Genomic DNA, 21,139 nt, shown 5'->3' on the forward strand with positions numbered 1-21,139 from the left:
AGGAGAAAGACACTCTGATGTAACACCTATGACCCAAGAACCTGGCTGTCACTGTCCCAGCGTGCTAGCCCAGGGCAAATAAACCTCGGGTGTAAAGGGTTGGGCCAGAACTGCACACAATTCACTCCAACTAAAAAAATCCATTGTGCAGGCTCAAAGGACATGCCCACGTCTTCGACCATCCTCCCCGACCATTTTTCCCTTTTAGCCACTACAGCCGGACATGTCCGTCCCGTGTTGGCCTTGTCAGCCACCAGCAAGCCTACAACAGACGTGGACAGTCCCCTGCTTAAAATCTTCGTTTGCAAAGCCATGCCAGGAGTGAGTGATAGCTGTCAATTACTGGCTCTCAATATGACCATGGCAAAAGATGTTTTAGTTTCATAAAAAAAGAAATAGTCTCAAGAGTTTGTTATGCATTGAAATGTTTATTTTAACAATTTTTAATATATTATCTTGAGCCAAAGGATCAAAATAGAATCAATTATAAGTATGCATATTTAGCAGTATTTAAAAAGAAATAGATATTCTAAATTGCAATGATTCATTCAGGCAGGATTTTTTTCTTTGGCTTGGCTTCGCGGACGAAGATTTATGGAGGGGGTAAAAAGTCCACGTCAGCTGCAGGCTCGTTTGTGGCTGACAAGTCCGATGCGGGACAGGCAGACACGATTGCAGCGGTTGCAAGGGAAAATTGGTTGGTTGGGGTTGGGTGTTGGGTTTTTCCTCCTTTGCCTTTTGTCAGTGAGGTGGGCTCTGCGGTCTTCTTCAAAGGAGGTTGCTGCCCGCCAAACTGTGAGGCGCCAAGATGCACGGTTTGAGGCGTTATCAGCCCACTGGCGGTGGTCAATGTGGCAGGCACCAAGAGATTTCTTTAGGCAGTCCTTGTACCTTTTCTTTGGTACACCTCTGTCACGGTGGCCAGTGGAGAGCTCGCCATATAACACGATCTTGGGAAGGCGATGGTCCTCCATTCTGGAGACGTGACCCATCCAGCGCAGCTGGATCTTCAGCAGCGTGGACTCGATGCTGTCGACCTCTGCCATCTCGAGTACTTCGACGTTAGGGGTGTAAGCGCTCCAATGGATGTTGAGGATGGAGCGGAGACAACGCTGGTGGAAGCGTTCTAGGAGCCGTAGGTGGTGCCGGTAGAGGACCCATGATTCGGAGCCGAACAGGAGTGTGGGTATGACAACGGCTCTGTATACGCTTATCTTTGTGAGGTTTTTCAGTTGGTTGTTTTTCCAGACTCTTTTGTGTAGTCTTCCAAAGGCGCTATTTGCCTTGGCGAGTCTGTTGTCTATCTCATTGTCGATCCTTGCATCTGATGAAATGGTGCAGCCATTAGAGGCAGGATTAGAGATACTGAATTAACAGCTCACTTATTTTCCAGAACTGTCATTGTTACATTGTTACCAAGAATCTAATTCATTGGAGTCTGGACCTGGGTTCAAATCCCACGCTGTCTGTAAGGAGTTTGTAAATTCTCCCCATGACTGCTTGGATTTTCTCTGGGGGCTCTAGTTTCTTCTCACCCTTCAAAAATGTACCGCGTGTAGGTTAATGAGGTGCAAATTGGGAGGTAGGGACTCATGGAGCTGAATTGACCCGTTTCAGTGCTGTATGTCTAATTTTTTTTTTAAGTGGCTTAGCAAATGAACTTCAGATACTTTCTTCACTTCAACAAATCAAAATATTAGGGGACTGTATTTTCCAATCTTGGTTAACCTTTTCATCGTCTGCATTACAGAGTGGATTTCATGATTCCTCTGTGCTTCACAATAAATTTGGTTTCAAACCACTTGAGGTTTTGGTAAATTTGGACATAAGTCAGTGGGCTTCTTTTTGTATTCCACTTCACGCTTCATTTGTTACCACAAATTCGCCCTGTTGAAAGGTCACAGTGAGATCACACAGGGCACTGATGTTGATTGCTATCGTGCACACTTCATTTGTTCTCAGCAATATTGCATTTCGTACACATGTTTAAATGTATCTATGCAGATGCCTAGCTGTATCTTTCGGTGTTTAGAAATACTCGGCCATAAGTGCAATTACACTATTTGTCAAGCATGTATCAGTCAAAATGTTGCCACTGATTTAGATATGAGGCAGTAATCAAAAGATATGAAACTGGCTGACGACCAGATCATTTGAATACTTCCAATTTCCTCTTTCTATTGGAAGTATTGACCCTGAAATTAAGTGAAGAACAAAAAATACAACAATGTTAAACACAAGAGCCTTTCACTGTTTTTTGAAGGCTGCCGCTATTCTGCAACTTGGGGGGACCTGCACATTAATTTTCTATTTGGATGCAGGAGACAAGGCCAGCAGTCTATGCCCAACCCCAAATGGCCTCAAGAATCGTGGATCCCATGGTTCCCCCAGCTGATGTCTCAACTTCCAATCCTTTTCCCATCCCCTCTCAACTATCAAGCAGCAAAGGACAAAGTCATTTTACCTACTCAATTTTTATGATTGAAGTAAAACAGAGAAGATTGTCAATGAGTTTCTCTTGAAAGGCAGGAAAAAATTATTTTAAGTGGCATATTGTGGAAAACATCTGTATTTTACAATTTGAGTTTTGATGTTACTGACATCTGCAGTGAGGCTTGCATGCTGCAACATCAGTTGTATACAAAGCACTATAAGAAAAACTAAATAGCACATTTTAAATCTTATGACATTAACTCTAGTATCCAGGCAAAACCGAAACTGAAAGGAACCACAATGCCATTTGATGCCCTTCAGGACAATTGGTCATAAAATTTGGTTGTCAATCATCTTACAACAAAGCAAAATTATCTATCCATCTTGATAATTGGAGGCCGTTTTGCATCATTTGAGGCCATATTTATACAGGTGTACTCCTCTTTACGAATACTTGCTTTACGCAAATTTGCTTTTGCGAAGAAACCTCTGATCGCTTTTACAAAAGCTACAAGCCATTAAAGAGGCTGCCACACATGCCAAGCAGCTCTTCTTCTCTCTCCTATATCCCAGTCTCCTGTACCACCCACAACCCCAACCTCCGAAGACTCAGCCTAACTACACTGTACATATATTATTTCTACTTTTTGGCTGTGTATTTATCATATCATTCCTGCTTTTAAAAATGTTTTGTTATTTTATATGTTATTTGGTCTGATTTGGTAGGTTTTTTTGGAGTCTGGGAATGCTCAAAATTTTTTCCCATAGAAATCAATGATAATCATTTCTTCGCCATTTCAGCTTACGAAAGCTTCTGTAGGAATGCTCACATTTCGTAAAGCAGGTATCAGGCTTTTCTTTTATGGGAACATCTTTTATGGTACTGGCATGGTCAAAAGATAAAAGAGGCATTTGCTCTTCGGATAGACATGATTTCTCAGGAAACCTAGAACAATAATCAATGTGCTTGAGGAACTCAGGAGGTCATGCAGTATCCATTGAAAGTAAAAGGTAGTCAAAGTTCATGGATCATTTCAAGACCTCCGGGATTCTTCCAGCACTTTTGTGTGCTGTTCCAGTTCTCCAGCATCTGGAGATATCTTGTTTAAACCTCTCAGCAAACCTGTGCTCACCCCTTTCAAGTACTGCCTTGTGCAGTAGAGTAGGTCTATGTGATGAAATAGTTCTATCTCAAAGAGTGGGTACAGTCATGGTCATATTGAACATAACACAAATGAACTTATGAGGCTATTTTCCACTGATTCACACTATTTTGGCTTACTTGACATTTTTAACAAATTAAGACCAACTGATGCACTTGTGGTGCCAAGTGAGATGAATTCTTTACAATCTCTCTTGCTTTACTCTGTATGCAATATTTTCAGAACCTCTCAGGTTAAATGGCACCCTTAAACTCGTTATTGCTGTCACATGAAATTGGAAGGCAACCAAGTGGAATTTGCACCTTTATCATTAATTGGTTCCTAACAAGCCCTTAGCAAGTCAAAAAAAAAATATTAGCTTCTAATCTCTACATGGAACTGATTCCATCTCCAGGGATACAGGTGTCATTAAGACTAATGTACTTACTGTACATTCGCACACTTGGTAGATGTGTTTTCCCTGTTGACAGAAAAACTTCAGCCTCATTGTGGAGTACATTTATAAGCCAATTTATAAATAGATCCAAAATGTTGGTAATGGCTATACTTATAGCTCACCCAATACAAACTTAAGCTATTATCAGATGTCTTCAGGGAGCAAGAATCACACACCACTGGCCTTGGTACTTTTAAATTAAATCAGACTCCACCATCACACAAACATCTTCAATACACTTTACCTCAATGCAAATGCCGTAATTTAATTTTTTAATTTAAACTTTAAATTTAGGCATACAGCATGATAACAGGCCATTTTGGCTCACGGGTCCATACTGTCCAATTTACACCAATTAACCTACACCCCTGATTCATTTCAAACAGTAGGAGGAAACCGGAGCCCCCAGGGAAAACCTATGCAGACACAGGGAGAACATACAAACTCCATACAGATAGAGCAGGATTCGAACCCAAGTCTCGATGACTGGCACTGTGAAAGGCATTATGCTATCCCTTATTTGCATGTTTATATTGAACTGGATAATATGGCCATGAGACTTCTGCAAATTTACCTTACCATTATTCTGAGAATCCTTTTCAAGCAGGTTACTAATGACAAGCCTCATCTGTTTTATCCCTTCAATTACAAATGTTTATCCAGTTTATATTTTATGATTACTTCTCCTAGCAAACACAATTTGAAGAAAACTGGCAAAATGCTGAAAGATTAGGGCCTTAATTTCCCATTGTTCTTCAAGTTTCCATAAGCAACCTTAGTAGAAGATTGGAGACCCTGTAGTGAAACAGTGAACAACAATCAGATCTTTGCTGCAGGGTTTTCCAGTATCTGGGTAAGAATCACTGCGTAAGTTCAAGTGTTGAATAAGTAATGAAAACTTTTACATTAAGTACCACTTAAGCATCACACTCGTGTGTGGTGACCTACATTGTGTCCTACTCCAACGCACCTTGATTCAGAGCCCATGGCTATTTCATTAATCTTCTTCAACCCCCTCACTCAGAGGTTCCCAAGTACGTCACTGCAACTCTAATGAACTTTCTACATCACTTAACCCTCATTAATAAGTTTGGGTAAAGTGTCTTCAGATATTTGCTATGTTAAAAGCACTTTTTCAATAGAATTATTGGAATTCCTAATTCTGATTTTTTTTATATAAAAAGGTCTGAAGCATGAACTGACGTTTGTTTTTGCCCCTATCAATCTATTTTATAGCAATATATAATAGTGTTTGTTAAGCTGAGATGTGATGTGATTATTTCCTATGCAGCACAAAAATTGTTAGGGAAAGATATTAAATATTATTATCAGAACATCTACAATTTCACATTAATTATCAGTAATTTTTTAATATTATTTTTATCTGCCACTGTCCTTCAATGGGCAGTTGTTTGAAGTAAGAATGGGAATGAAGTGAGGGGCTATTTTGTCGTGGGAGATGTTGACATTATTCCTTCTGTTAATGCAGGATGATGTTGGTTATGGCTTTCCTCATATACCGTGTCAGTGTTTTTCGCAATTAGCAAATAAAAGATCGACTCCTTCATGTTATACAGTCCATAGACTGACAACATATGTATTTTGGCAATGATAGAAAACTCCAGTGAAGTTTCTCAGCATAACAGATTGTAAAATTAGTCAATCCGTCGTCTATCGGAAAGATGTCCCAAATAAAACTAGTTAAAGCTACCAGTTTCTAGGGACCTAGAGGAGAGATGTTAGATCATTTGAATCTTCTTTTTTCAAATGACAGAATGCTTTTCAAAATGCACAAGTATATGTAAATTCCTGAAAACTACAGATGGATATGCGAGAAAGCTAGGGTTACAGTATTGCAGCTTTTAGAGTCACTGCCGCGCAACTCAAGTGACTTGATACAATCTTGACCTATGGTACTGAATGCATTCTCCCTGTGACCAAGTGAGTTTCTCCCGTGTTTCCTCCCACATGGGTATGAGAGTTTACTGATATATACTTAGGGACAGTGTATAAATGCACTAAAATACACCAAGAGCAATAATATAAACTAAAATTGCCCACAATATGTTTTGAGACAAAAAGAGAAATAATAAATAGAAAAAAGATAATTAAGTATTCACAGCTGCCAATAACATATATGTCATGTTTCCAAAATGATGTGTGTTGGTTGGTTAATTGGCCACAGAAAATTTCCCCTAGTGTGTAGATAAACAGTAAAATCTGGGTCCAAGTTGATGGGAATGTAGGGAGAATGAATTAGGACTGGTGTAAATAAGTTCTTGATATTTGGAGCATGCTAAGGCCAAAGGGCCTATTTCCATGTTATGTAGCTCTAATGTTACAGCATTGTTGTCCAAATAACCCCCAAGGAAAAATACACAGCTTTAAAATGATAAGATATGTTTGTGGAGACCACATCATGTACTCAGCTGCAGAGCTTTACTACATAGCTTTCAGGATATGTTTTAATATCATTACATGTGATGTTCTAAAGTGTTCTGTTTCTACATGGTAGCTGAATAAGCTGTTGGTTTGGACTCCTCCCCTTGCTATTCTTCAGTTTTATTCAGATGCCTTCCTGTTTTTTTGCATATACCTAAAGAAGGGCTCAGGCCCGAAATGTCGGTTATATATCTTTACCTCCGATGGGCACTGCGGGACTGGCTGATTTGTTTTACTAGCTAAATAAGACTTGCTGACATATAACTTTTGACCTCACAAGAGTTTCCAGTATCTGCATAATGAGTTATAACTGCTTCCAATGTGTTTTGTTCCTGAACAATTAAGGAATATTTTTAAGCAAGATCATTACACAAGGTTCACTACAAATTAAACTCTGATCTGACTAGGAAATTTAATTGGCTATGGATGTCTCAAGAGGAACAATGGAGTCCTGGAGGTAAAACCATTCAGTTTGAATCATCTGGAATGAAGTGAAGGTTTCCAAAGTCAGATCCTAAATTTTATTAAATATTTTAATTTTTTTTTTAATTGAGGCCCTTTTGGCCCATAAGCCCGTGCCGCCTAATTACACCCAATTAACCTACAACCCCATTAGGTTTTGAAGGGTGGGAGGAAACTGAAGCATCCAGAGGAAACCCACATTGACACGAGGAGAACGTATAAACTCCATACAGTCAGCCCTAGATTCAAACCAGGGGGTTACTGGCGCTGTAACACCATTGTGCTCACTGCTCTGCTGACCAAAGATGAAATTGATTTATAGTTTCAAATTGTAGGATAAGGCAAAGAAAGCCTATACCTTGAAAAATCATTTGAATGTTGCCTTCATTCCATCACTCAAGTAAAGTGATATTACCCTTTCCATGTGTATTGATGGAAGAATGAAGAGTTCTACAGCTGCTGAATGTATGAGCCAGTTGAGGAGCCTCTCCCAACAGCTGAAAGCCAGGCCAGGCTGCATGGTGACTTTGATTCTACTTCTACTGAAGTTTCTACAATAATGAAATAAATTACCATTTATTGCATTGAAAGTACCTCCCCACTAGCCTAGATTTAGATTTCAGCGTACATCCATGACATAGCATACAACCCTGAGATTCTTTTGTCCAGCTAGCACGGCAGAATTGCCACTAATTGGTAGAGCAAAAAATAAACTGTACCTTATCTTTGAAATCTCCTTACAAACTGTCAGTTCTCCCCTAAGAGATGCTTTCACATAACATTATATAATGAAGCTGATTTTCTGACCATTGGTAAAAATCTTTTACTGGAGCTTATTTCTTGAACCACATATTTCTTTTTGAAAAAGACTGTTCCCTCAATATCATTTTCAATAGCCATGTAAGATAGTTTCATATGAGAAGGAAGCTTCTCACATGTGCCTTTTTTTTGATACAATTATATTGTATTATTATTGGCCCTTGCGACTATGGACCAAGCCCCCATTATGAACTCCTACCCTGGTCCTGGGAGCCCAGGAGGCCCTCCCCTCCATCCTGTGACATCCCCTCCCTCCCTTGAATCCTTCCTACCTTCCAACTTTTGATCCGCCCCATCCTCCTCCCCTCCCCGACACCCTCCACCCCATTGATCCTCTTCCCAACTCCTGCCTTCCCTCTGACCTACCCTTCTCGGACACTGAACACTCAGTCCTCAGTAGAGGCCTCATCTTTGTCCCTCTTTGCGCAAACCTCAATGAATTCCATGCACTGCATGGTGCTGAACTCTTCTTCCATCAGCTCCATTTCCCTGCCTTCTATCATAACCACAGTTCTCCACCCCTCAATACAGACCCCTTCTCCTTCTTTGGACCTTCTTCCTCCTCCTGGACACCTCATTCTGGTCTTCTGCTTGCTCTGGAATTTTATATTTCCAACTTCCGTCAAGATATCAATTGTATTGACTTCATTGCTCCTCCTCAATCCAATCTCATCCCTTTGCAATGCCTGACCCTCCACTCTCTCTACACTCATCCCAACCTCACCATCAAACCCGCAGACAAGGTTCATGCCATTGTGGTCTGGCACACTGACCTCTATCTGGCCAAAGCCAGATGACAATTCTCAGACACCTGCTCTTGCTTACCACTCCAAGAGAACCCCACCAAAACCCATCTGTATTGTGCACTATCTCTGAACTCATCACTTCCTGTCATCTCCCCAGCACAACCTCCAACCTTATTGTTTCCCAACCTCACACTGCCCATTTATACCTCCTACCTAAGATCCATAGACTCAATTGTCCCAGCAGACCCATTGTTTCTATGTGCTCCTGCGACACAAAACAGGTATCCACTTACCTCGATTCCATTTTGTCCCCCTTGGTCCAGTCCCTCCTTATCTACATCCAGGATATTTCACATGCCCTCCATCATTTCAACAACTTTAAGTTCCCTGAACTCAATCGCCTCATGTTTTCCATGGACATCCAATCACTATACACCTCCATCCCCCATACCAAAGGCTTCAAAGCCCTTTGTTTCCTTCTGGACAATAGACCCAACAATTCCCCCTCCACCACCAACCTCCTCTGACTGGTAGAAATTATCCTCACCCTCAATAAATTCTTCTTTGACTCATCCCACATTTTCCAGGTCTAAGGGGTAATCATGGCTACCCGCATGGACCCCAGCTATGCCTGCCTTTTTGTTGGCTACATGGAGCAATCCATGTGACATGCCTACTCAATAAAGACCCCTCAACTCTTCCTCCACTACATCAATAACTACTTTGGTGTTGCTTCATACTCATGGACTTTGCTGCCAACTTCCACTCCAATCCCAAATTCACTTAGTCCATCACTAGCAACTGTGTCCTTTTCCTTGGTCTCTCCATCTCCATTACAGGAGAGAAACACTTGACAGGCATCTTCTACAAACCCACCAACTCGATTACACCTTTTCATACCCTGTCGCCTGTAAGGATTCCATTCCCTTCTCTCAATTCATCTGTCTCCATCACATCTGCTACCAGGATGCAGATTTCCATGCTAGATCATCAGATATGATCTCCTTCTTCGTGCAATGTGCCTTTCCCTCTACCACCATCAACTTGGCTCTCATCTACATTTCCTCCATTGCCTGCACATCTGCCCTAGCTCTCTCCACCCCCATGCGCAACAAGGACAGTATTTCCCTTGTCCCCACCTACCACCCCACCAGCCTCCATGTCCAACATATCCTCCTAAGCCATTTCTGCCACTAGACACATATTCCCCTCTGCCCCTCTCTCTGCCTTCCGATGGGAATGCTCCCTCTGTGACTTCCTTGTCCACTCCTCCCTCCCCACCAAATGTCATCTTGGCACCTACCACTGTGAGTGCAAGAGATGCTCCACTTACACCCATATATCCTCTCTCACCATCATTCTGGGCCCCCATAGTCCTTCCAAGTGAAGTAACATTTCACTTGTGTATCTGCAGAGGTAATTTACTGCATCTGGTCCTCACATTGTGGTCTCCTCTACATCAGAGAGAATGGGTGCACATGAGATCATTTTGTTGAGCACCTTGACTCTGTCTGCTGCAATTGTAAAGATCTCCCAGTGGCCATCCATTTTACTTCCCCATTCCATTCTCTTGTTGACATATCAGTCCATGGACTCATGCATTACTAGACTGAGACCACCCACAAATTGGAGGAACAACATCTTATCTACCATCAGGATGGCATTACATTGACTTCTCCACCTTCTGTTATAGCCCCTGCCCTTTTTCCACCATTGCCTTTCCCCCAACACTGTCTCTGTCTCCTTTCACAAAGCCAAAATCAATTTTCACCTCTCCTTTATCATATCCAATTAAAACATTGTGTTAGCCTGGACTCCTCCCCCAGCCTGTCTTTGCTTATTCCTTGGAGAAAGACTCAGGCCTGAAACGTCTGTGAAATATCTTTAGTAAAACATGAAAGTCTGCATACATGGTGGTTGAAGTCAAAACACAAAGCTGGAGAAACTCAGCAGGTCAAACTGTGCACTTTATATAGCAAAAATAACCAATGTTTCGGTCTTTCCTCCTGTGGACTCTGTGAGACTGGCTGGGCCAGTTTTTACTACAATCATAGCGTCTGCAGGCTTTCATGTTTCACTTGTATTTTTCTGTTTGCTTCTACTGATGACATTTGAATATACGGCTAGTACAGCAAGCATTCATGATTTGAAGGTAAACAGTAGAGAGATGCTCGTTGAGAACTGCATTTACATCCCTGAAATATTTTAAAGATCAAAGTTTAATGCAAAATAATGCAGATCCTGGAACACTGGAACAGGAAACTCTCAGCAAGTCAAATGGCATTTGTGGAGAGAAGGAACAATGTTAATGCCTCATCCATGTTCTTTAACCTTTAACGATAAACAGAGTAACTGTTGTTAAATAAATTTTCAATCTCATTTTTTCGTGATGTGAGGAAACAATCATTTATTTGGTCGAAGAATTTCAATGTGTTGCAAGTATGTGGTTGTTGAACATCTATGTTAATCTAATAGGTTTCCTGCAATGTATTCTCTCCCTTTGATTAATTTGGCCACCTACCCACAATAAGGAGTGGCGTGCAGTAGCTTTGGAAGGAAACCAACTCGATCATTGGAATAAACCTTGAACAGGCAGTACCCAAAATCAGAATCAATCCCCAGTTATGAGGAGCTTATGAAGCAGCAAGCATAAAATGCCAAACTGCTGTACTTAGTTTTTACTTCAGCTATTGTTGCTTTTCTGTGGAAAGTTTACTGAAAAATATGAAGGTAAATCATCTCATGGAAATACATTACTCTGCAATTGATCACTAGAGTTAAGAGAATGAATGTGTTGCATGAACAATAAAGTAAAATAAAATTAAAAAAAATAAAAATAAAGAGAAATAGAATAAGTGGTATATTCAGGGGAATCAGTTTTGGCACCCATGTAAGATTTGGGTTTGTCGAGTTAGGAGAATATCGGAGCCGTCACAAGTATAAGGGTTGAGTTTGCAAATGATACAAACCTACTGGATGTGATGGGCTTGAAAGATTAGAGGATGAGACAGATTGGTCTTGTATATGCTTGCAAATTGGGAAGACAAGTTGCATGGAACAGAGAAATATAAGATGCTTCATAGAAAAAGTGAAATAAAATTATTTAAATAAAAAGAAAATTATATTCCCTGTAAATGACTGGATCTGATTATGCTGGTTAACAAGCAGTTGAAGGTGACAAATCTCAATCGCAGTAATTGAAGAAGCTTCACTGGTGAAATAACCCTCTCATTTTATAAACTGCTCCTACAACTACTCTTGGCCACGTCGTGTACGTTTTCATTTACTGCAGTTCATAAAAGATCTGGCATCTTCTGAGAAGATACAGAAAGGAGCAACAAAAGAGAGTGAGAGTCTGGGGGACTAAATTATAAAAAGCAAGTATCAAAAACATAGGTACAATAGTAAAGAAGGGAGAGTTGAAAACTGCTTTTTTGGGGGGGATTTTGAAGCTACTACAGAATATCATGCAAATCAGATTTGTATCAACAAATAACTGGATATGGTAAATGATGATTACAAGGTGTGATAGTACAGATTCTATCACCAATGTGTATATGGACAGATGGTAGTGTAGGATGACTGTGATTGGCTGGGAGCGTAGCCACACCTACTGGCAGGACTTAAAGGATTGCTCCTCACCAGACCAGGTCATTCTGGACTGGTCGACCCATTTGTGATATGCTTCAGTCTTTTAGTTAATAAAAGCCTTGGTTTGGATCAACGTCTTTGGTTCTTTCGATGCGCATTACACAAGGCACAAGTAAAATATGAAAAGGATCCTCAGGTACACTGATCAATTTGCATCATTTACTTGGCAAATAAAGTTGAGGTTGCATTGTATCAAAATAGAGTCATCAAATAATGTTATTAAGCTATCAACCTATAAAATCCATTACATAAACAATCTTTAGGAATTGATGAACACAACACTGTAATGTGACTAAAGTGCATTTTCTTTCAGGAACTTGGTGGTAATTTTATTAAAGTAGAAAAATAAAGAAACCTCTTTTTTCAATAGTTGATGCAGCAACAAGCGACAATAATGGCATCCGTTGCCCAGGGAGGTTACCTGAACCCAATGGCAGCATTCGCAGCAGCGCAAATGCAGCAGATGGCAGCGTTGAATATGAATGGATTGGCAGCTACACCCATGACACCAACATCAGGTATGTGTGGCAGTGGGGCCAATGGTTACTTGTGAGAATATGCCTCCTTTGAAGAAACACGTAAAACACTACCAACTTGAATGTTTTAATAAATCATTAAAGCACAGTAGGTAAATGAATTTCGAAATAAGATCCATTCTGAATGGGAAAATTAGATTTATTGTTTGCTAAATATTCTTCGCCTTGGAGTGCCTTCTACTTTGAGCAAACTAAAGAATCATCCTTCTCAGCAGGGCATTTTAAATAAACAATAACTATTTCACATAATAATTTTGATGAAGAAAATATGGCAACACTTAATTTGACAAAAATATCCATTATAGTATTATTGTAGACAGCTTGGCTCTCCTACCTTACCACATATTCCATTTAACATTGAAAAGTGTCTTCTGAGTCATTTGGATTATTATTAGTTCAGAAATTGTTACCATTGCCAGAGGTAATCATTGTTCCGGCAGTATGAAGTGCGATCTGGAACAAACTATATGGACACTGATAGGTGGCACAGTTAGAATAGCAGTTAACACAATGCTATTGCAGCACCTGCAATTCGGGAACGAAGCCAGAGCTGTCTGTAAGAAGTTTGGTGGTGTGGGTTTCATCCAAATGCTCTGGTTTTCCTACCACCCTTCAAAACCTATGAGAGTTGTTGGTTGATTGCAATATTTCAGTGGGACAGGCTCATGGGCCAGAAGAACCTGTTTCTGTGCTGTATGTCTGAAGTTAAAAATTTGAAATCCCACTTAACAATTACATAATCCTTAAATTCATTTATATTTTTTAAATTGCCCTCATGGTTGCCAATATCAAGGTTTTATTTAATTAATCATTTATTCTCTGTAACGTTGTTGCCTTTATGCCTCCTTCTCTTAAAAAGTTTACTTTAAATTACAGTTTAAGGAGAAATAGTCGTCTCAAGGTGCTGCATTCAACTTTACTTTTTCTTTATAGTTTAGTGTCATGAGGCACAGAGACATTTCACAACCAAGTTCAATAATGACAGTAAATCCAATCCTGCCTTAACCTGAAATCGACTGACGTTCATGATTTTCAGCCACATGTTTTACTAAATATTGAACATGAGCTTGATCCCTGCAGGCTGACTTATCTCCCAGTTAGTTTTCAATGCCTACTGAGACCTAACTATCATTTCCAAAAGTAGCCTAGCTGAAATATGCCAACTCAGCACAGGGCAGGGATCCACATAATGAATATAATTACACTTTCTGGTGTGAGTTATAATTGATGTCCTGACAATACTGGATATATTGAAAGCCCTAAGGTAAACATCTTCCAAAAAGAATTTATGAAATTAAACTTTGCCATTGATTTCTCTAGACAGCATCTCTCATCCATGCCATCAGGAAATTTGTTGAGCAAAGATAACATATTTAAGACCACAAATAGAATCAATCCAGCATACATTTATTGGTTTCTAGGATGTGCATGTAAGGAGTGCATATGGTTCCACGAAAATTACTTTTCACTGATATTAGCAAAAATCTATCTTTTGGATGTAATAAAGTGGTAGTAAACTGGCAGCCAGCTTTCCATCTTTTCTAAAGTTAATGAAAATAAGCAGATAACACATCAAATTAAAATTATTCCATTGTCTGAGTCATGGTGCCTTGAGTACAAAGTACTTTGTTTAGCTGCAAGATAGATTGGAAGGAATAACATTTCTCATTAACTGCAGAGATGTTGAAAGGGAGGTGCCCAACCAAAGAATGGTGGCCCATTTCTTCAACAGTGCAAAAGTGACCCTTTGGGTCATTGTCAAATATTAGAATGTACAAAATGAAACCTGATTCTATAAGTTCTGACTATCCCATTGAATTATTGCCAGTTTTTTATATAACCATCTGCAAAATGAGCACTCTGTCAGTCAAATGGAAAGCACCTCATTTCAAAGACACAGTCATTCTTGGCTTCACACAGGATGTTATTAAAGTCCTTTTGGCTAGAAACAAGTTGGCATCAACTGTGATTGCATTAAGCACAGAGCACATTTTGTGATAATTAGGACATACATGTTGTAAAAGTGCAGGCAGAATGGAAGGGAAAATAAGTACTGGTTTGGAGGCATTTAAATAATGTAAGTGACAAGTTCGAAGCATTCTTACTCATTAGTCAGCTCCTCTTCAAGTAGGGCAATTATCTTTGTCGGTCAAATTTTTAAGGATATTTACTTTTCATCTGCCAAGCTCCACCCTTATGTTTTCCTACTAGATATTCTTGATCCTTTCCTCCTTCAATCTTTGCACTCAACGATTCTTTGTTCTTAATTAGTCTAATTTCTATTTTGCCTTTTGTTTCCTGGATTGACTGCATTCCTTCATATCATTAGTCCATACTGTGTATAAATTCTGCTATTTATACTCTAATTCACCACCCTATGTAATCTCCAGTTGTCTCCCAATTTGCATTTTTTAATTTTATATTTTGGTTAAATTTTGTAAGAAATGCATTGGATGAGAAGATGCTTAGGGAGTCCTGAAGATGTGCAAGTTGCTCTTTAAAGCAGATTTTTGTTTTGTTACCTTCCTGCACTGATTCTCCAGGCAAATGGAATTATGTCAATCAACATTATGGTTAGCATGGGCATGGTGTTCTAAAGGGCCTGTTTTTGTACCGTACAATTCATGACTCACTAACTTTATGGTGTCACCTACATGACTGACACAGTCATCTGTCAACAAATCTCAGAGCATGTAGTGCTATAAGGCCTTGCACTCTCTCTCTCACCAAGAAGACACACCACATGAGAATCCAACTGAAGGATCACCCTGAGCTTCTGCTGCACTATCAAACCGATAGCATGAAGGATTTTATTTTTTACAGTGACTGTCTCTTCAACAATTCTGCTACAACTTATCCCTTCTTTTGCTCATTGAACTTTTCAGTACCACTCAACCTCTGAACACTACTCTTTTTTTTGTCTGTTCCCTGGGCTTCTATCCATTTCTGGCATTCCATTTCCAAATTCATGACCTCCATGAATTCAAGCTTATTTAATGTTATCCCATTCTTTGTAAATAGCTGCTGAATTTCCCTTTTCTGGTCTTCTCCCAATACCTACTCGTTCTCCTGCTGAATCTCCCTTTTCTGGTCTTCCCCCAATACCTACTGCTTCTCTTTTGCTGAATTTCACTAACCCCTTCAAAACATTGCAACTTTCTCTCTTAAAAATGTTTGCAAACTCATTTTCCTTTTGAATTTTTTTATTATGTTATTCTCTCCCAAATTCAGACAATCTTCACAGCACTTCCCTGTTTGAATCTCTGACTTTAGGTTTCTGTGTCGTCGCAATGCCAAAGTAGCCCTTGCTAAAGTCACAGATGGCATTTTTCAAGATAACATTTGTGGCTATGCCATTGTCCAGTATGTATCAATATACTTCTCAACGTCCCTGCAGTTTTTTGGTACTATTGAACAGACTTTTCCCAAAATGTTTCCCTTCCAGTTCTTCCAGTTCCCAACTCAGGTACATTCCTACCTATCCAACTACAGCCAAAGCAAGTCTGTACAGAGCTGACATTCCACCTGTGCAGTGTTCCCCTATAGTTCCTCCATCAGCTTTCTGTGACTCTCTTTTCATTGTCAACTTGATGCCCCTACATGATGCTGAATGCATCACGTTTATCTCTCTCTCTCTCTCTCTCTCTCCCCTAGATACTGTCTCCGCTTGAGATATGATATTTGAAACCTTGGTGATATATCTGCCCAATGTTGATCCTAAAGCCAAAAATTCTCTATATCAAAGACATTCTATTTTCACCAATGTAACACCAATGTCCCCCCCCCCCAAAGTACGTCTCCAAATGAAACTCTTACCCAACCCTTTGTCAATATGAGTAACATTGCAAATGTAAAAGTTTCCACTATTCCATGTTCATTCCTAAAGGATATTAATAATAATGAGATGGTTTGAATTTCCATGCATTTCTCAGGCTCCAGTCATTAACCTTATTTTTTTACTTTACAATGCTTCAATGTCCATGCATGTGGCAGAAAAAAATCCCAGTATATTTCACTGCAACCTGTCACCAGTAAGATCTGCATAACTATCGGAACATTTGCTGACAGTCATTGATTTTCGGACAGATAGGATCACAGACCACCTACCTGTGAAAAACTTATTTGAGGAAATAATGAGGACATGAGGAAAGGCTATGAAGTGCATAACAAATGGATGTCTCATTGTTCATTCAAGAATTCAACGTGATGACTGAGATAAAGGGACACCAAGAAAATAGTAGCAAAATATCATAAACCACAAACAATTAACAAAAGAATTGGAGAATAAATCTGAACCAACAACCAGGTTCTTAACATTGTCATGGAAAAAATCTCCAAATTACTGATAACTCTTAGCAGCAGTGAAACACTTTTGCACTGCAACTGCAACAAAAACAGAGATGTATTCCTCCCGCATTTCTATGTGTGTTTTACTCTTAACAGCAGACAAAGATCAAAGCATTTTATGTGCAGAAAATATCAAAGAAAAACAGGAAATACCAGAAACACTCAGCAAGTCAGTCAAATTTAAAGGATATTCTAAAACTAAGCTTTTTGTTGTCTGTGCAAATGCTGGCTGTGAAACATTGCCAGCTTTTCCCATTTTTTGGAATAAGTACCCTGGCATATCCTCTTTAGTTGTGGTAGCAAGGTGTCCTGAAGCATTATTTCAGTCTCAATTCCATGTATCAATTTATTCAAGAACAGATGGATGAGTATTAAGTGGGGTTTCTAGCAGATTTAGGTGGGGAGAAAACAATTCTCCCTCTTTGATTGTCCGTCCACCAAAATGATGAATTATTCCATGGCCAAGCATAATTGCAAAATCCATGCTCCTAACTTGTGCATGAGCCTTCCTTGAGCACCAGCCACTCACCACAAATTTTCAGACCCCTTTGCAAATCCCCATTTAAAAATATTGATTCTTCACGTCCAGCTCAGGTGTGAAGCCTTCAAGGTGGTTTATTTCTCCTACCTCCTTGCAGGAGAGAGTATTGTCTTCCTTCAAATGGCTGACACAGAGCAACAGCTCTAGACCACTTTAAGGTTTAGTTACTTGTCCAATAGAGTGGAAAGAGAATAAATATGGATTCTGTCACTGTCAAGTTTGAATAGAGAGCAGAGTGTAGAGATGGGGTCCATGGATTGAATGCTTAAAAAATAGAGGGAGGACTAAGCAATTTGGCCACATGTGACTGACCGACCCTTTAAAGGTCATGAATGTTCATTTAGTGCAGCCCTACATTTTGCTTTTAACTTCATAGCACTTGAAACCTTTATCCTTCCCTGGCAGTTTAGTCATGAATACATGTCTGGGTTGCTTACCCTCCCATTTGGATGCCCTGTAAAGTTTTGTGAGAAATTGGCCACATGATTGACAACTCAAGCCTTCCCTCCACTTCAATACCTGGAAATATAAATAAGTCTATAAGATATAGGAGCAGAAGTATGCCATTTAGCCCTTTGAGTCCGCTCCGCTATTCCATCAGGAGATGATCCATTCTCTGACTCAGCCCCACTTCCCTGCCTTCTCCCCATAGCCTTTGACACTCTGACTATTTCAATACCTACCAATCTCTGCCATAAATACACTCAATGACCTGGCTTCCACATGGAAGCAAATTCCAGAGGTTCACCACTCTCTGGCTAAAGAAATTCCTCTGCATCACTGGACTTAAACCAAAATTGAAGAGACTGGCGCTGTCATTCTGCAGACGGCCAGCTTTAGTGAGAGTGAAAAATCCCACGCTAGGTAATCAACATCAAGCAAGCACGGAGCATCTGCAAACTTTCATGTTTCACCCCAGAGTTTTGATTGTGAAAGGATGTGCCCTCCATTTAGAGTTAACAGACTTCAGTCACTGATTTTACTTCTCAAAGAGAACCTTGTCAGAGGGCATGCAAAGTCACTGCTGTAGCCTGGACACTTCACAATAGTTAATTGCTTCTTGAAGCAACAAGACAAATGTCAAGTTTTAAATGGTTTAAATGCACACTAGACATAACTAACCACCCTCTGTCCCCTCAGTAATTGTAGGATCCAGTTCCTTGCTGTAACGGAATATTTCAAAGTATCAATTATCCCTTGCAAACTTACCTAAATATCATCAAAACTAGATAACAATGCAGTGAAAAGAATTGCTTGTCATTTTCAAAAGGAACCTTGGCTGGACCATGATAGTCAAATAACAGCACAGAGAAATTAATGTCTGAAGTCAAGTTAAGGTTGACTTAATGCAGGCTGTGAACATAGCTGGCAATGCAGAAAATGGAGAAGAAATGGCAGAGGGTTTTGGTTTGGGAGGTCAAATAGAAGATGGAACTGTAGAGTAAATGGCAGAATCTTTGGAAACATTCTTGTATGCAGAGACATTAGGGTGCAAGTCTATCGCCCTCTGAAAATGGTAAAACAAGTGGATAAGTTAGTAAAGAAGGCATACAGCATGCTGGATTTTGCCAGTTTTGACCTTGAATACAAAGGTCAGAAAGCCATGTTGCAGCTACATTAAACTTAGTAAAGACATATTTGGAGTATTGTGTGCAGTTCTGGTACCACACAATTGGGAGGAGGGGGAGGGTTGTGTGTAGAGGCTTAGCAAGAGTGCAGAAGAGATTCACCAGGTTGTTGCCTAAATTGGAGAATATTAGTGATAAGGAGACCTAGAACAAACTTCGATTGTTTTCTTTGAGTTGTCAAAGGCTGAGAGAGGACCTGATCATTTAAAATTATGACAAGGCAGATGGAGTCAAATACTAGAAGGCATAGATTTAAGGTGAGAGGGGAAAAGTTTAAAGGAGACTTGTGAATTAAATTTCATTTTGCTCAAACTAGTAGGTGGCTGGAATGCGTTGCCAGGAGAAGTGGTTAAAGCAGATACAAAAGCAACATTTAAAAGACATTTTGGCAGACTCATAAATAGACAGGGAATAGAGGAATTTGCACTTTGTGCAAGCAGGTGGGATTAGTTCAGTTGCCATCATGATTAGCACAAAGATGGTGGGGTGAAGGCCCTGTTCCTGTGGTGTTCTACATTCATCTGTGATTGCCCCAGTCGATTGGATTCATCAGCTATTTTGTAACTATATTTAATTATGAGTAGACTTCCCTGGATAGCACACAAAGCAAATCTTTTCACTTTCTTTTTTTAAATTTAGACAAACAGCACCCTAAAAGGCCCTTCCAGTCCATGAGCCTGTCCCACCCAATTGACCTATAAATGCATACGTTTTGAAGGGTGGGAGGAATCCCATGCAAACTCTGGGAGAACGTACAAACTCCTTTCAGACAGTGACAGATACTGGAGCTGTAACAGCCTTGTGCTAACTGCTTGCCTAGCTATACCACATATGACAATAAACAATAAGTAAACATAAACAATTTACTGTAACATGGGGCCAAAATCTATATTGACTCTGTCCACAAAATTATTGTCAAAGATGCTAAACGTTCCTCCCTCACCTGTTACACCACATTCTGCCTTTAAGACAAGCAACTTTTCAAGTTCAAGATCAAGTTTCAATTTCTTGTCGTTGTAATAAAACAGTGTCATATTACATGAAATTGCTTTTGCCTGCTGTAAGGCAGACAGATACATCAGCAGCACAAATTGCCTGAAGTGCCTCTTACAGTCAGAGAAAGAGAAGCAAAGGAGATTCCCGATTGTTTGGACATCTTCGTTAACATTCTTTTATGTGTGATCAGCTTCATGTAAAAGTACCATGTATTGTTCTGTTACATGAAATGTGATTTTTGGTGATTTCCAGTGAAGAAGTTTCCATTGTAAAAAATGATGCAGAAATTGTTTAATGTAGCAAATACTATTAGCTTCTTGTGCAGCAGTCTGAATATTTGATGTATATGCTATTGGTCTTCATGCCTTTTCTTGTGAAGTTCTCACTTAACCAAGCCTTCAAAGATCCATTCAATGATTGACTAGACTGGAACAAATCCAGTATATTTATATGGGCTGCAACAAAACCTTCAGTCAGCTTGACTTGAAGTTTTCAAACATGGACAAACTAACTGAAATGCTGGTATTTCATCATCAACTGAGCATTGCTTGTATTGGCAACAATCTTTTCAGGCAATTATAAACAGGAAGGGACACATTCATTACAGTTGGAAAGGTGTTGCATGATCAGTGAAGCTTCACTTTGATGATCCTGGGTGTAGAGATCTTAAGAAGAAAGGATCAAAGGCTAGATCTGAGAACATCTTGGAATTCAAAAGAATGAGAGGTGATCCAACTGAATATCAAACTTTATTGGCCAGGCACAGCAGTGTATATATTAAGAAGACAAGTGGGGTGGGGGGGGGGGAGGGGGGTAGTGGGGGTGACTTTATAGAGGGACATGAAATCATTTGAGGCATAGAAAGTTAAAGTCAGATACACTTTCGAAGGGTTGGGAAATCTTGAGGGCATGCATTTAGCGTGAGAGGAGAAAGATTTA

The 21,139-nt window shown here is 39.8% G+C and overlaps 1 protein-coding gene across 8 annotated transcripts in view; it reads left to right on the forward strand.

The window, feature by feature from the left end:
- Positions 1-21,139, forward strand: part of celf4 (CUGBP, Elav-like family member 4) — a 557,316-nt gene that overhangs the window by 411,852 nt on the left and 124,325 nt on the right. For all 8 annotated transcript variants that reach the window (XM_069924113.1, XM_069924109.1, XM_069924111.1 and 5 more), the window contains exon 5: positions 12,523-12,670. In XM_069924113.1, the coding sequence (XP_069780214.1) occupies positions 12,523-12,670 (148 nt within the window). The remainder of the gene's footprint in view (positions 1-12,522; positions 12,671-21,139) is intronic.

The sequence above is a fragment of the Narcine bancroftii genome, chromosome 3, assembly GCF_036971445.1.
Source record: "Narcine bancroftii isolate sNarBan1 chromosome 3, sNarBan1.hap1, whole genome shotgun sequence".
NCBI classification, from domain to species: Eukaryota; Metazoa; Chordata; class Chondrichthyes; order Torpediniformes; family Narcinidae; genus Narcine; species Narcine bancroftii.